Source organism: Cariama cristata, unplaced genomic scaffold (genome assembly GCF_000690535.1).
Source record: "Cariama cristata isolate BGI_N322 unplaced genomic scaffold, ASM69053v1 scaffold4599, whole genome shotgun sequence".
NCBI classification, from domain to species: Eukaryota; Metazoa; Chordata; class Aves; order Cariamiformes; family Cariamidae; genus Cariama; species Cariama cristata.
The window spans coordinates 7,008-23,589 of NW_009633878.1; the positions used below are offsets into that span (position 1 = coordinate 7,008).

A 16,582-nucleotide genomic window follows, 5' to 3' on the forward strand; every position below is an offset into this window, starting at 1 on the left:
ATTAAAATACTGATGTACAAAAGTCCCACCTGTGACGAAGGCTACAAAACATGTCTTTAATTAAGAAGACTTCTTAGGACCCAGGAAAGACATGGGAGAAAACAAAGGATATCGCAGTAGAAAAAGCAGCAAATGGGGCTACCCCAAAACTGATAAACCGAAAGCTTGCAGTTTTTCACCCTTTCATCAGTTGCACAGTTCATTTTCAAAAGTTTGGGGACTTATCAGTATAAATAAGTAGGACTCAGTTTTACAATACCTAAGCATCTGTAATTTTATGAAGCAATTGTGTAACCCAATGTCTTGGTAAAACATAATTCAGAAAGTAATTTTGCTCATGAAGGGGTCAGCATATCAGAATGAAAATAATCTTGCTGGATCATAACCAGAAAATAGGAGAGAAAGAAGGAATATACACAGAAAAATTGTAAAACATTTTATGAATTCTTTAATATGGATGTAGCAAACAAAATGCTCTGTTTGACAAAGTTTAGAGGAGAAAAAAACCCTCAAAACTTCTGAAGTTAACAACTGACCTTTACTGAAAGTCTATGTGGATATCAAATAGCAGAATCCTTCAGCCACAGAAACTAATCCTTCATTCCAAACAAAAATAAAATTTTGACAAGATTTTCTCTTGCCCTGTACAAGCATTACCGTGAACCTAATGAAGTGGAGAGGAAAAAAAGTAAAAGCCATTGCCTCCATCCATTCTTATTTTCTCATTTTTCCTCTGTACCAACAAAAACAATAAAATAGAATTAAATTCTAATGGAACATCTGTTGAATCCCTGTATCTTAACGTGCAGTTCCAACATAAAAGCTATAGTTTGCTACAATACTGCCAAAAAGAGAGCATAAAAGTTACATTGAATTTAATGACAAATGCATATCAGTTTTCTGAACGCAAACTATCTGCAATTCTCCCTGTCAGAAGGAAAACAACCAAGTTGGGGGGCGGGGGAAGAGAGAGAGGAGAAAAAGACAAAAAGAATTTTAAATCAGAGCCTTGTTGACTTCAGGAAAACAAGTCATTTTATACCTCCTATAGCTCCTCAGAAGCAAAAGTGTTATATTGGTGTTGCACCCAGTAGAACTGGGCAGACAAGTCTCTGTGTTTAACACTGATTCCCCAGACATACAAGCAGCATCGAAAATAAATTGTTAAAATTCCCTGGTATTGACCAGTTCTTGAAGGATTACACTGAACTGTAGATATGCACATATACCATACACAGTTATCAGGTCTCCCTGAAAGGATAACAGTTTGTCATGTAAAATGCAAATGGAAGTTCCACATTATTTGTTTTCTTTTAATATTAAAAAACCCAGCAATTTTATAGTATTTGAACAATTCCTCTTCCTGATGGGATAGGCCGAACATTAAAAAAAAAAAAAAAAAAAAAAAAGAGAAGTGACTAATGAACTCATGACATTATTATTATGCCAAGTATCCAGGAAAAAAATAGACATACCTTATCTGAAGATAGCCACAGACTTTGATGAATTCCTACATGGAATTCCTACATGGAATTATCTGCCTTTGCCTGCTGTCCACTTTCAGGAAATCGGCAGCTGGTTTTCAAATTTCTGATCAATAACATAAAAATAGGCAACAGGGGAAAACAGTAGTGCTGACTATTTGCCAAGTCAAAGACAACACCTATACACTATTATGTCACAATAAGTTTCATTAACTTTTTATATCAATATCCTTTTGGAAGATTTAAATATTTGCAAGGACAAATCCCATTCGAAGAAAATGAAAAATGTTAAATCTGCAAACCCTTTTACCTCAGAGACTTCAGACATAGTAGAGCTTAACATTATTCTGGAACAGTGTGGTGGGGAGTTGCTTTGGGAGTGTTCCTACTTATTTGTTATGCTGTTTTATACAGTAAAAAAGATAAGGTTGTTTATATAGCAAGGAAGTGCATTAAAAAATCAGCTCGTTGAGATGCAAAAAAACCTCTAAACCCCATAAACATATATCCTCTATCTGGGTCAAAGATGTTATCATGAATTCTAAAACTAAGTGGCAGCACATTTTTGAAGCAGCACAGCCTTCTGCTTTTAGACTTTCCAACCAAGCTTAAGAGATACACTTCACTTTCTTGCAAAATTAACTTTACACCCTGTCATAGAGCTGTTCTCCAAATACAGAATTATTATAAACTTCATCTCAGAGTCAAGAGTTTAAGTTACTTTCCAAATATGGGGATTTTTTTTTTTCTTTTCTTTTTTCCCTTCTCCTTTTCACAGAAAGTTGGCAAATCTACATTTCAGAGTAACAAAGAACCATTGATTACTCTGTACTTTTTCTGAGACACAGCACTACTTCACCTGGAGCTGTTCAGATTTTTCATTTCATCCATCTTCTTGGATTTCTAGCAGTTATAAGAATAGGATTTCTCAGACCCAAACCCAAGGGCGAAAAATCCACAACTACAAGAAGTATAAAATATTTATTGATCTTATCTATGTGAATTTCTGCCTGTGCTGAACCAATGTTTTCAGTGATATATGCTAAATTACATTCACAAATTCTCCAGTCTCTTTCACGTTGAGAACAGAAAGTTCCTTCTAAGTATAATTATTGGTAAAAAGCACTTGAACATTATTGGAAAGCAGTATTCGTAACACTTCCTACTCAGTCCAGAACTACTACAGCATCAATTCGTTCAGTTGAAATCCAGTTTCACATCCATACTTAAGATCATGCAGATACAATTGCTCATGTTATATCACACGGATTTATGGAATGGGATATCTACAGTGAACAAGACTAAATTAAATACAACACAGGAAACTTGCATTGACTGTGAAGAATACAAAAATCACACAGTCCTACTGATTGATAAATCAACATCTTACCATTAAGAATCGCAAAGGCTATAAAAATAGCCAGTCACCTTTTAGTCCTTAATTTAATCAGGTGTTCAAGACATTAGTACCTAGATTTCTAATAAAGATTAATTGGATAGGGTGGTGGGAAATTAAAATTAAATGTTCAAGTACAAGTACTTCATAACACAACTTATTATTTTTTATCCGATATTACATTCCACTTTTACATGTGTATACAACTTAAAAAGTCTAGATAGCAATAAAACCAAGAATATTAAAAGCGTCCTGTGATCATCCCTTCATCTGTTCTTCTCCCCCAGTTACCGCAAAACAAAATAAGAATACTTTGGTTAGAGATTTATTTTCACTTTTCTCAGTGTCTAGAGCTACTGCTACCAGCTCTATGCTCCTAAGACTGTAACACTCATCCCTAAAGCATAGTACAAGGTCACATCCACTACATGCATCTGAGGAGTTAATTGATCTCTTGCCTAAGTTCTGGCAACTAAGCCACCAAAATTTTGGGACTCTATTTCAGTTTGGGGAACTGCTCTCTCACTCTTTGTTGTGGTCTGTAATTGTCACTTTCGAAACAGAGTTATCTGAAACGTGAATTTACCACTTAGTGGATCAACTCATATACTCAGGTCAACTGGGATAGTTTCACTTACTTTGTTACGTTGCACAAATGCCAGCCTGCAACCAGAAAATCTTTCCCACTCCAGCCCCTAGGTGCATAACCTAGCTCCTGCCCCATCATTGTCATGAGGAGGACACTACTTCAACCCACCTCCCACTGCTGCACTACCCACCCCAGCGTGGAAAGGGGCTGCTGATGACCACATCAATGGCTTACGCAGCGCAACACAGGTAAGGAATGCTGTCTTCATCAAAACCCACAAAACTTGGGTGCACTCTCTAATGGTCCAACACAATCTACACCATCACCTTATCAATCAAGATATCTTAATACAGTTTTCACTGTTTCTAGGGATGCTCCTCTGACTAATTCTTCGAAGCCTCTCTAATAGTCCAACACAATCTACACCATCACCTTTCCAGTGGTAAGATCTATCAGATATAAATTATCCCAGACAGACATTGGCATAAACTGTTATTTCCAGCAACAATTCCATAACTTCCTAGAAAGCCTGTGTTAATCTTAGAAAGTTTGTCTTGATGGTTGAGGGGGAAGGTTCAGACTAAATGTTCAAACACAAATACTTTATGAAAACTGATTCTACTCCCACCCCCAGCAGATCTAAAACTTATTTTTCTTCCCATGTACAGTAATGTAATATGTATTTTAAGACTTAGAACTCAGGTACTGTTAAATGCACACTCCTATAAGCTGTATTTTGTAAAAAAACCCACTGACTTCCTATTCTGCACTTCAAGATGTAGGGTGAATGTACAGCTCACTGTCAAAAAACACTTAAGGGTACCCCAGCTCTGACTTTTCTAGAGCTAGATACATAGGGAGAATAATTTAATATGACATACTGACTACCTTTGCTTGACTCTCCAAACAATCACAACTTACTACATTGGAGCATTTCTAAATTTCATTAAGTATACTTGCTATTCTATCACCCATGCTATTAATGAGAGTAGTGAATAGCATGAGAGCCAGGAAAAAGTAAAAGAAAGAAAAAAAACCAAAACCAAACCAACCCCCAAAAACCACCTCTAAAACATGAAGTCCAACAGAGTCTTACAGTTTGATATTGAAAAACTTACAGCTACGAACTGTGTATAATCTTCTGAATAGTTTTACATCTATCTTCAAGTATTTTCCCCTTTATGGATCTTTCCCCCATAGCTCATTAATAGCACAGAAGGCAGTGTCAAAAGCCTTATTTCAATCAAGATATCTTAATACAGTTTTCACTGTTTCTAGGGATGCTCCTCTGACTAATTCTTCGAAGCCATTTTGCTCTTAAATGCCTTTGAAAAGGTGAGTCCTAACGAGATCCTTCATTTAGGAGTGAGACTTGACAATACAGAGAGGTGACAATGAGGCAAACGTCATTGTTCACGTGGGAGCAGACCACAGCTTGTGAAATGAGATAGACCTTACAGTGAGCTCAGATAATATATCTGATGAGATATATAATTTTAACCAATTTTATTATAGCTTGAAATTGTACAAACCACTTTGCTTTTTAATCTTAACATTTTTAAATATAAAAAAAACCCCAGTTCTTAAAAAAGAAGAATGTTAATGTTGGCTGTTACCACATCTGCAGCTAGACTGTACGTGCCAGTGCCTCTCTGTTTCTTACTATGCTGATTCCTAAAGCAAAAAATAAATGAACAAATAGTATTTAATAAGAGATGGGGGCTGGAAGGGCAGGGAAGAAAAAGAAGCTCTGATTCTCTCTTTCTTTCAGGATTGGGAGAGAGGAAGAAATAAAACAGGAAAAAAAATTATCTTTTCAAATAAAAGCAGAATATGGAAGAAAAAAAATTTAAGGGATTTAAGCAGTCAGAGTTGTTACTTCCCAATCACAGTTAAACTAGTTTTATCTTAATCTTCAATTACACAAAAAAGATCTCTTTTGTCTGCCTGCCTTGTCCGCCACTCATAGCTACATCTAACACAAGTCACTCTTAAAGGTAAGTATTTTTTACACTTAAACCGAACACTCATCAATTACTACCTTACACAAAAAAGATCTCTTTTGCCTGCCTGCCTTGTCCGCCACTCATAACTACATCTAACACAAGTCATTCTTAAACGTATTTTTTACACTTAAACCGAACACTCATTTCTGAATCAATCTTCCATAGCCACATCCAAACCGCTTCTTTTTCTCCATATGTCTCCTATCACCATACTCTAACACCTCTCGTATGTACCAAATCCAACTCATTCACCTCAGCATGAGCACCCAGGACCATAGCAGTCACTTGGGGAAAAAACCAACCAAACAAAAACAAAACCAAAAAAACAATAAAGCAAAAAGAAACACCAAGCAAGCAGGCAGACTGAATTAATACCACTGTACCTACCATCCCTCTTGAGATGCCAAAGCAAACCCTCCCACCCCAGCTTTTAAAGCCTGGTTCTGCAAAGGGAGTTCCCAATTAGAGGTCTCCAATTAGCCCTTTTGCCTGCCAAACACCTGCAAAGCCAGGGGGTAGCTGCCTGTGGTAGGTTAGTCACATACCGCCCCAGGCAATTCTTGCTACCACCGGGTAGTATTTTTGAGATGGTCGCTTGCAAAAGCACTTCCAGCATGGCTTAAGAATGCCAGCATCTTTCTGGAAATAAAGCTGGATTTTTCTTGTAAAGCACTCGGATTAATAACTGCAAAATACATGACAACTACTGTTAACAGACTTAGGGGTATAATATAAAGATGTCTTCAAATTACAAAAAAGCTTGCTCACTGTCATGGTCCCCCAGCACTGGAAATAGTCTCTAATCCATTTCTGCCAGTTTTACAATTTTAAAGGAGTGTCAGCTATTTCTTCAGGATTTATGGCCTGGAGCACCACTAAGGAGCACGAGGGGATAGAGCTGGGAGGCAGAGGGTAGTTCCAGGTGACTTGGGTGTGCATCCTTAGCATGGAGCTGGGGGAGGGAAAGGGGTCAGGAGGTCAGGTAGCGCTTTTGAACAGATCCGAGTTTTGAAATACTCTCTCAATGATATCTTTGGCTCCATTATTTTTATTTTGAATCAATACCTTGTAAGTCTGGATAATGTAACTATATTGATTCAGAAGGGTTTTTTTGTTTTGTTTTCTCAATAGCTTATGCATAGAGGATTTAGAATTTCATTATTACACCATTAATGTTTGGAAAAAGAAATCACAACCCTGTTGGAGTTTGGAGTAAACTGAAAAGAGAGAGAGAGAAAATCCTGACTATCTTTCCACATAGAACAAAAGTGAATTAACAATTGCTAATTAAGAACAATTATTAGTGGATAAACTAAATAGTAACTTGCATAAAAGGGATTATTACTGTGACACAATATTAAGAGAAAAAGAAACTTTAACAACTGAACGCTTACTTTGTCTTTACCCGTGCCTCATCTCTTCCACATGAAGATTCACAAACATGGTCCCAGGGAAGTGGTGGAGGGTGCCAGAAAAAGATCCAGCAGCAGTTTGGCTTTTTCAAGCTAAGTTTTCGATTTTTTTATTTAATAAAAATATGCCTGATGTGACTACTGTAATATGAGTATTTACCTGTGTGCTTAGAATGGAACTCTTCATGCTAAAGAGTATATGCCTGTTTGCTTGTTTGTTGGCATGAACAAACTGTTTTTAATGGAGAAAATCTCAATTTTCTTCCAAAATAAAGAAGCCAAATAAACCAGAAGAACATCCCTTAAATACCAAAGATTTACAAATAGTTATTGTCTATGTATCTTCTGACATAAAATTTGGAGTAAGATTGTTCCTCTAATACCTGAACTTTCAATCTAAATAGCTTTCATTTTACAGAACTGTTCCTGCAAAACTTCACTTGAAATAATTTTCAGAATAACTTTTTAACATTTGTAATCCAAAAATAACGCAGAAAATCTACTTGAACCTGGCTGTTAAGCAATATAATAGCTAGCTTTAATTTAATTGTTTAGAACTTATTAAAATTATAAACAACCAATAGTTAGAATTGAATTATTTTCTCAATGTCTTTCTATTTTCAGTATCTATATTGCCAACCCATAAATAAGACTGTATGAGCAGAGCAGCAGAGCTGTAAACACAGATTTTTAAAAGTTATTTTCCTTTCCTGTATAGGGCTTTCTATGTTGTGCTGCATGCTCTCAACAGTAAATGGAAACTCAGGCTACTTTAAGTTCGCATTTTTCAGTCCTTAAACAAGAACTCTCGTCTCCAGAACCTCTATAAATTGCTATCTGTAATGTATCAGAAGTGTATTCAGTTCAAATTTCCTACAAAAGGGTTTCAAGCCTTTCCCATTAATTAAATCAGTTGCTAGGGAATACCTCTTTTGTACACATCACTACATAAAACATCATTATTTAGTTAGTAACACACCTAAGAAAACAATCAGCTGCCAGCAATAGTAATCCTTCTTTTTGTAAGATGTATCAGAGGAGACAAGAGGAAGTGCTATTTGTCTCCATAAAAGAGCGTTCTTTTTATAAATGGTTCAAGAATTGTCACAATAAAATCCAGTAGTCATTTTACTTTCTGAAAGGCTTTAAAGAGACCAACTGAGGAATTTTCCTCCTTGCTCCCTGAACCAAGAATAGAACAGAGAGCATCCTGTCCCGCTCAGTGGCTGAGAAGCAAAGAGCAAGCTATTGCAGTATCATTTAAGTGCTCATCTATGCTGGCGTTTCCCTTGCGATAAAACCAGGTTCTTCTCCCCAAGCACTTGAACATAAACTCAGTGATGGTTTCTTCTTCATTCCTCTAAAATGCTTACCTCAAGCATAATTTCTCTTCACTAGGAAAGGCTAGAAAAGCTTCAAGAATCATGTTTGAAGCTACAGTTTTAGTGTCTTAAAATTCTGCTACTACCTGCTGGGCAGAATACAGCATTTTGGAGGAAAGAAGGTAGATTTATCGCTGATTTTTTGACAGTGGATCCTTGCCTTTGTAGTTAAAGCATCTCTTTCACAGACAGCCTTTACATTCATTGGAAGAGTACTGCCAAAGGAATACAGGGAAGTAGTTGAATGCCAAGCCACAAGAAGTAAGTTTCAGTAAATGTTTCAGGAATAAACCAACCACTTATTTGGCAATAAACAAACCAACTCCACAACTTTGCCCTATTATCTTAAAAAAAATATTTTTTTTGTTTTCCTTCTGTATGTCAGTATTAAGTTCTCTATAACAGTTAAGTTTTTAGAGCAATATATACATTTGATAATAAAGCACAGGAAAAATAGGATGTATTTCAATGTGCTGATTATACTAATCTGTGGAAAACAGCACAAATTCAGAGAACTGAAATTCATGTAAATATGCTGGATACAAATGAAAAATTGTCCTAAAATACTCCAGTGAAAATAATTTTTTAGTTTTCACACTTTAAACAAAATTTTGTTTGTAAAAAGACAAACCGCTTTTGGGGAATTTTTAAAAATTTGGTTTGAAATTTATATCAACTTCTTTGATTGATACACCAACATGGAGAATGTACTAAATAGTCACTTCAGGATAATTCACAAATATTAAAGATCCCTTTTTAAAAGTAACTTGGCTTCCTCAAAATCTGTGAGCTCTTAGGTGAGCGCACAACAAAGGAGGAGACTCTCTTCCAATATTTTGCATCTCTTATTTGAAAGGTTTGTCACACTGCAATTCTCATCACTTTTCCTATTATTTTTTCTGATTTGCAGTATTAAAAAACTCAGAGGTTTAATTTCAGACTATGTTCGCTCTTTTTGAAAGTCCCCAGCATTCAGAACATTCCATGTCTGGCAATAAATTAACTTCCACCGTACTTTGTTTGAATATATACATGTACATTAAGAACTACATCAGGAAGGTGACAGTGGCAAGTGCTCCTCCTTTTAGATACACGATGAGCAAGAAACACTAGTTCATCAGTATAAACCATCATTACCGCCAAGAGGCAATCCTGATACCCTCTTTGTTCCTTCTGTCCTCCCAACTATGAGAAGCATTAACAGCCATAGCCAAGTGAAGGAGGACACAAGGACCAGGACATGCAGCCGCAGAGGCCACTTCTTCAGCAGAGGTGCTGACTGAAGCTGCTACACACTGCTTGCTAGCTTTCCTGGTTGACGTAAATCAGGAAGACTTGCAGGTAGACTCATATCCATATTCATGCTGGTAAATCTGTCTAAATTTCTCTGTTCCCATGGGAAATCTCCTATTTCTTAAATGTTTTCCCAGACTGTTTTGGAGAACATCTGTCCCATTCCTTGCTATGGAAGGCCCCCTCTAATATCAGTTGTCCCAGTTGCCTCTGGAACAAGTGTGTTCATCCATCCTGCTGAGCACATCCCAATAAAAATCAAGCAGTTGCTTCGCAGACAGTCTTTCTTTACCTAAAGCTTTTACTTTTCTTACTGACTTATGCTTAACACACTGAAAAGATTTCTTTTTATTCTTCCAGTTAGCTGCATTATAAGCAGTTATTAAGATGTTTTATAATACAGAATTGCATATGGGGTATATTAATGGCACTCAAAAGAAGATCTACAGCCCAACTGACAGATAAAGAACCATCAGTTTTCAAAGTAGCTGCTCACAGTCCTAGAAAGGACCAAGCTTACCTTACACATTAAGCACGCATTTAGCAAAAAGCTGTAAAACAGAACGGCCATTTCCTTCAGGCACTCACAGAAACTGACACCAGAAGGTGTATTTGAGTCCTACACAGATTAGGTAACTATCACAGTACCTCAAAAAAAGACATAGCATGACTATCTTTTGGTTTAAAAATGTTTATTTAAAAGAAAAGGAGATCTATATCCAGATAGCGAGGAGAAAGAAAAAAAAAAAAAAATTCCTCAGTTTCCCCCCCCCCAAAACCACTACTCTGCAATTTACATTTACCCTAAGTTTCAGCTTCAATGTTTTATTTAAAAAAAACCCTGAACTTTCATTTCCTTTTCCTATGCTGTTAGACCTGAGGAAATTAAGTACCTTTCACTGAAGGGTTGCACGGGATGTGAGAAGAAACAGCAATAAAATTTATTCACAATATACAAGTATAAAAATATCTTGCTTAGGATTCAGTATTATAATTTAATAACTTTTTGTTGTTTCATAGGTATCTGGGAAAGGTACAGACACATGTCCTGATCCTGTTACAAGAGGTAGAATGCCAGCATTTGGTACAACGTTCCAGGAGAGAGTCAAAGTGACATTCCTGTTTCCCCTGCAAAAGCAACACAGACTGTCAGCATAAATTCTCAAGTTAACCAATTTAATTAATAATCACTAATATTAAATAAATTATGATACAAATTGTTTTCCTGGTCCAGGAAATGAGCTTTTTAATTTTATGTAGTTACTTCATGAAATATTACCTATTTTCCAGAAAATATTTCTTTTTTGTTACCTATCTCCTTTGGAGTTGAATGCATCACAGAACCAATTCTACACAGACAAGAATATTCGAAGCAGAAACCCAGAAGCCTATTGCTCATATTAGCAGTGCATATTCTAGTCTGCAGAAAAAACAAGTTATCTTGTATCCCAAGGTCATCTTCTAACAATCAAACTACAAAGACGCAACAGACTGACAAAATATCAGACAGAATATAGGTACCTTACCACAGCAGTAAAAACACATATAAAATGCAAAGCATGCAAGTAAATCAAAACACCATGAATAACAATAATAAAAAAAGGATTTACTTACTTGAGACCATTTCCATCATCAAAGAAAAAGTACTTCGACTTCATGTCTTTTAAGAACAGCCTTGGGTTATCTCCTCTCAACATGATCTTGTCCCAAAGGACCACCTGGTTTAGAGCCTAAAAATACAATTGTAATTAAGTCAGCAAGGTACCTTACAAGATCATGTTCAAGTCACTGGAATTTCATAGCATTATTCATCTAAAAACCCTGAAGTTGAAGTACATGCTTGCAATCCATAACTAATTTAACAAACTAATGCTTTACCAGGGGAAACTAGTACTACTACACACTGTAGTGTGGCACAGAATAAATAGAAACAACAAAAAACAGCTCAATAAAACATGAGAAAGCCATTTTGAAAAGACATAGGCTTCCAAAGACTTACAAAGTATGATGGGTTTTCCTTTGGAATTGCAAAGGTAAGTTGCTTTTAAAGAAGTATTTAGACTTTGTTTCAAATAAAGGGCTTAAATTGAGCTATCATGACACTGCCTAGGTATTTAACATTTTTTCAACTTAAATGGAAAAAAATCTCTACTTGAATTGCAAGTGTAATTGTGTGAACAACTCAAGATGGATCCCAAATTCTTAAATATTTGAAACTTCATACTGTTCTTTTAAGTAGTCAGGTGCTAAACAGTCTTGTTTAGTACCTTATAGAACAATTTAGAAACAATATTTGAGAGAACTAGTGATTTATGTGAAAAAAAATCTAAAAGATGAAAGAAGACAATGAAGTCCCAGATCCTAATAAAGAACTCTAGTAAGAATAAAATACCCTAATAAAGTACACTGCTGAAGAACTCTAGTAGAATAAAGTACAAACACAATATCCACCAGCATGTATAAAAGAACTAAGGCACTTCAAAAAAAAAAAAAAGAAAAAAAAAAAAAAAAAAAAAAAAAGAGAGAGAGAGTTTTGTGTAGCAAGTTAAGAAAAAACCCCAGGCCTTCACTATATCCTTGCAATGCGACCACAGTAGCTTAAATTAGAATTCAGTGGTACCATGGCAGTACGGTGTTTCATTAATTTTTCCACAGGCTGTTCCACACAGCTTCTACCAGATCACTGAAAAAAGCCCTCAGCTATCCAAACTGAAATACCAGTAGCAATGAATTTGAAGGACACAGCAAGGTCAATTGTTTTGAGAAGTATGACAAGATAACATAAATGTATTATAAGGCTACAGCAACTGGTATGGGCAAACACTTCTGTGATCTATGAACAAAAGACCCACCACACCTGGCCAGACCAAAGGCCACTATATCTTGTTTCTAACAGTAGTCAACTGCAGAACGTTAGGGAACAGTAAAACGGACAGAGTAAGTAAGTGAAAAAGCTCATTTACAGCAAACTACTGTAAGTGAACAAGGCATGCGCTACTTTTCTCCCATTCTGTTGGGCACATATCAAGTTAGGTTTCATGAGGGTGAACTTCCCACCCTACAGTTAAACTGTCAAGAAAATAACAATCATGAAGGCCAGTAAAAACAGTCCAAGCTAGTAGGAAACACTGGTGCCTTAACTCTTCCCAGCAGAACTTCAGAATGTTATAAATAGTTGCAGTCCAAAATGAGTAATCGCCTAAAGTTACTTTTTAATACTTACATTGTTTTTCGTTGAATATTCTGCAGACAAATATAGAAACAATTGTTTAACATTCCAGTCAAATATACTCTGCAGATGTATGTGAGTTAAGAAAAATACCATATTGTACTTACATAACCTTGTTTTATTTTTACTAGATTTAACTAGACTATGATAATTAAAGTGAGTTCTTACCTTTCAACATACCTCACCTTACTTATAAATTAGAGCACTTCCAGGAGTTCTAACACATATTTTAATCATATTAAAGTGACATGGTTTTGGTTTGTTTTTTGTTTTGCTTGTTTGGTTGTTTTTTTACTATTTATGAAATCTAATGGCTATTTCCTACAATGATTTAAGAGTTCTACATTTGACACGGCAAGCTAGTAATCATGATCTGCTGCTAGACAATCTATTATGAAACCTTAAACATAAAAGGCAAGACAGAATTTCTCAGTAAATATCTTCAAAGCAATTATTTATACTATCAAAGAACCCTGGTATCCAACCGTGGATTGAGATACAATAGCCTTAAAAAAATACATAAATACAAAATTGGCGGAGTATAGAGAGTTCCAAGAGCCTGTAATACCCACATTAGAGCAGTTAGTAGATGGGAAGTACTTCATCTCGGAAGGGACACCAGGAATTAGCAAATTTAATTACCTCCTTACTACAAAGAAAGCTTGTTAGACTGGAACAAAACTCTGTGCAGATTTTTGATCAACAGCAAAGAACTGATGACTGGTATTGACACTGTCAGTATAATAAAGCTGTTATTCTAAACACTTGTCTGTTTACTTAGCAATAAAATGCACCACGTGTGACTGCTAAGGAAAAGACCTTTTAAGTCACAATAAAGTTTAGCTGTAAGCTTCTATTTCCCAGTCCTCTTGCTTTTTCTATTTGCCACTGTCTCAAACAATAAATTAAACGGATTCCCCAACCAGAATCCCAAGAACAAATCATGTTTTTAAGCTGCTAATTCAAAAGGCAAGTAAGGAAAGAATTAAATAATTAGCCACTGTTGCTGCAAGAATAAATGGAGCTATTTTACTTAAACATTTTTCACCATCTAACTCAAAACAACAAACAAGATTCTGAAAATCTCCTTTGTGGGATTTCTTAATGCTTGCTAAAAAGTAAGCTAAAAAGAGTTTGTGAAACCTGTCTCCTTCCCTTTCCCTAGTTTCTTTTTCTAACTGTCATTTTATTTAATTCTTCCTAGGACTAGCAACTTGTTTCCGTTAGTTAAGATAGCCCATGTACCAGTATCGCTTTACAAATTTTGTCAAAAAACAACCTACCAGAAAGTTGTATTTTACAACATTACACACTGCAAGGTTTATTTATGCCAGGCATTAAAGACTAAATCAGAGTTTTTATTAAAAAAATTTAAAACTACTGCTAGTATTAAAAGTCACTAAACCATGGAATCTTTATGTCCACATACTGCAGAGTAATCCTTGTATAAAAACATTTCTTTTAGAGGTCCTGTCTTGCCTTGCTCTGCCTCCCCCTATATACACTGCACACAATTCAATTCATCTACTTTGGAATTTTAGTCTCTGGTTTTAGTATGTATAAGCATTTCAGAGGTAAAACTCAGGCTTAGGAGTTCACCTCTCCTGCTTCCAGCTGATAAAAAAAATCCCTCTTATTCCTGTGCAACACACACCTGCAAAAATCTGATTAACCTGTTTATCCAGCCTTCACATGCATTGAAGATTTGTATTTTGTTTTGTCGCTTACACAATGTAGTATTCTCCAAAACAGGGAAATCTAAACACAGAGGTAATCACTGTCTTGTCTAACACAGTGACAAAAAAAACAGCAGACAGGGAAAAATCCCCGGAAAAAAAAAAAAAAAAAACAAAAACAGCAGACAGGAAAAAATCCTTTGCAGCAAGGTTTAGTGTAATCACCTGAGGTAAAGTATGCTGCCTCATACTTGGTACTGGCTTCTGCAGAAAAACACAGATATTTATTTTTTAAGGCAAGACCCTAAATCCTAAGAATGATTCCCTTCTACTGTCAAAAAACCTACCCAAAACCAAACAAAAACACTCCCACACAACGCTTTCCCCAATAAAAACCAGACTAGCAGGGAAGCAGAGAAATACAAAAGAAAAGTTGCAAAAAGGCGACAGCAATGAGAAAGAGGCCAAAAAGCAATGTGATAAATTTTGTACTACCTCATATACTTCCCAATGAATTTCATACTATTCAGTGTTAAAAGATTTGATAGTTTAACATCTAAGTGGGTAAAGGATTATAATGTCTTTTTATTTTTAAAGGAAGACAGGTACTTGTATGCAACCATTACGTGGCCAGAACTTTAAAAGTCTCACAACGAAATGAGTTTGAAAGGTGCACCGGAGTTTCTAGATTCAGTATGACAAAATAGTATGTTATATAAACCCTAGAATTAATTCACACCTCAAACCACTGATACAAAGTTCACTTAACGGTAATACTGTCCAGATGTTAAACTGCACTTCCCATTATTAGATACAGTGCACTTCACTACAGAGCCTGATTTTAAAAACAGGCATTAAAAAAAAAAGAGAAAACAACAGCCTTGTGTCATCTACTAGAGACAGAACAGCTATTCCAAGTTCTATTTTACTGTCCTAGCTACATAAAATACTACTTTTCACTGCTTTAAATTTATATTTTAAGACAAATTCCTCAAGTCCTGAATATCTGAAGATTATAAGGTAACAAAAATAAACATCAAGATGTTCTCATTTCAAAATGTTCAAACTATTTTTTCCATTAAGGATATCTGCAGTAACGTCAAATGTGACGAATCCCAGATCACTTCTTTCTCGAGGTCCAGTGAAATCTTCTACATTTTTTCTAAGACAAAACAAATCACAAGATTATCCTTTCTCATTATTTCTTTCATGCATTACATAAATTATTATTATTATTACATATTGCCCTCACCTGTTTCTTGTACTTTCTTTTAAATAATTTTCAACATTTCAAAATAAAATCTTCCTTCCAGAAATTACGGAGCCCCAGTTTTGAATGGCAGGCCTTGCCACCACATTAGTCTAAGTTATACAAATAACCTATAGACTTTTTCCTGTTAACAAAATCCTGTATCCATCTGTACCTAAACAGCACTACATTTCATTTTAGCAAAATATGTGTTAGCCATCCCCAAATCTATAAAGCTGATTGGAACACTGGCAGCATAGCTGTCCGCTGGCAACCATTTTCAATATTATTTCTCAACTTTCCATAAAAAAAAGTCTCTAGTGCTCAGTCTCATAGAAGACATAGAGTTTATGTTTGTAGTTCACACAACGTATAAGATTTCTTCCTGGAATGTAGTTAAGTATCAGTATAAGGAAAATGCTTATTTTCATCTATATTATGGGAAATCATATTGTTTTGGAAGACTTTATTACAAAGCCACATTTGGAGGAATATCTGGTATTGCCACACTAAACCACATTAGAAAAAGAAACTGGAAAGTAACAGAGACACAGCAGAGTCATCTCTAAGCAGCTGGAGAAAAAGGTTATCAGGAATAGCCAACATGGATTCGCCAAGGAGAAGTCATGCTTGACCAATCTGCTAGCCTTCTATAACGGCATGACTGGCTGGGTAGATGAGGGGAGAGCAGCGGACATTGTCCACCTTGACTTCAGCAAGGCTTTTGACACTGTGTCCCATAACACCCTCATAGCTAAGGTCAGGAAGCGTGGGCTAGATGAGTGGACAGTGAGGAGGTGGATTGAGAACTGCCTGAATGGCAGAGCCCAAAAGGTCGTGCTCAGCAGTGCAGAGTCCAGTTGGAG

The 16,582-nt window shown here is 35.9% G+C and overlaps 1 protein-coding gene across 1 annotated transcript; it reads right to left on the bottom strand.

Annotated features, from left to right (window-relative positions):
- Positions 1-10,237: 10,237 nt before the first annotated feature.
- Positions 10,238-15,629, bottom strand: SPCS3 (signal peptidase complex subunit 3 homolog (S. cerevisiae); the record flags this gene model as incomplete). The annotated part of the gene is made up of 4 exons (XM_009706918.1): positions 10,238-10,690; positions 11,177-11,292; positions 12,786-12,862; positions 15,556-15,629. Coding segments are annotated over 4 exons (400 nt in total), but the record flags the coding sequence as incomplete, so codon positions are not given.
- Between the last annotated feature and the right edge of the window lie 953 nt (positions 15,630-16,582).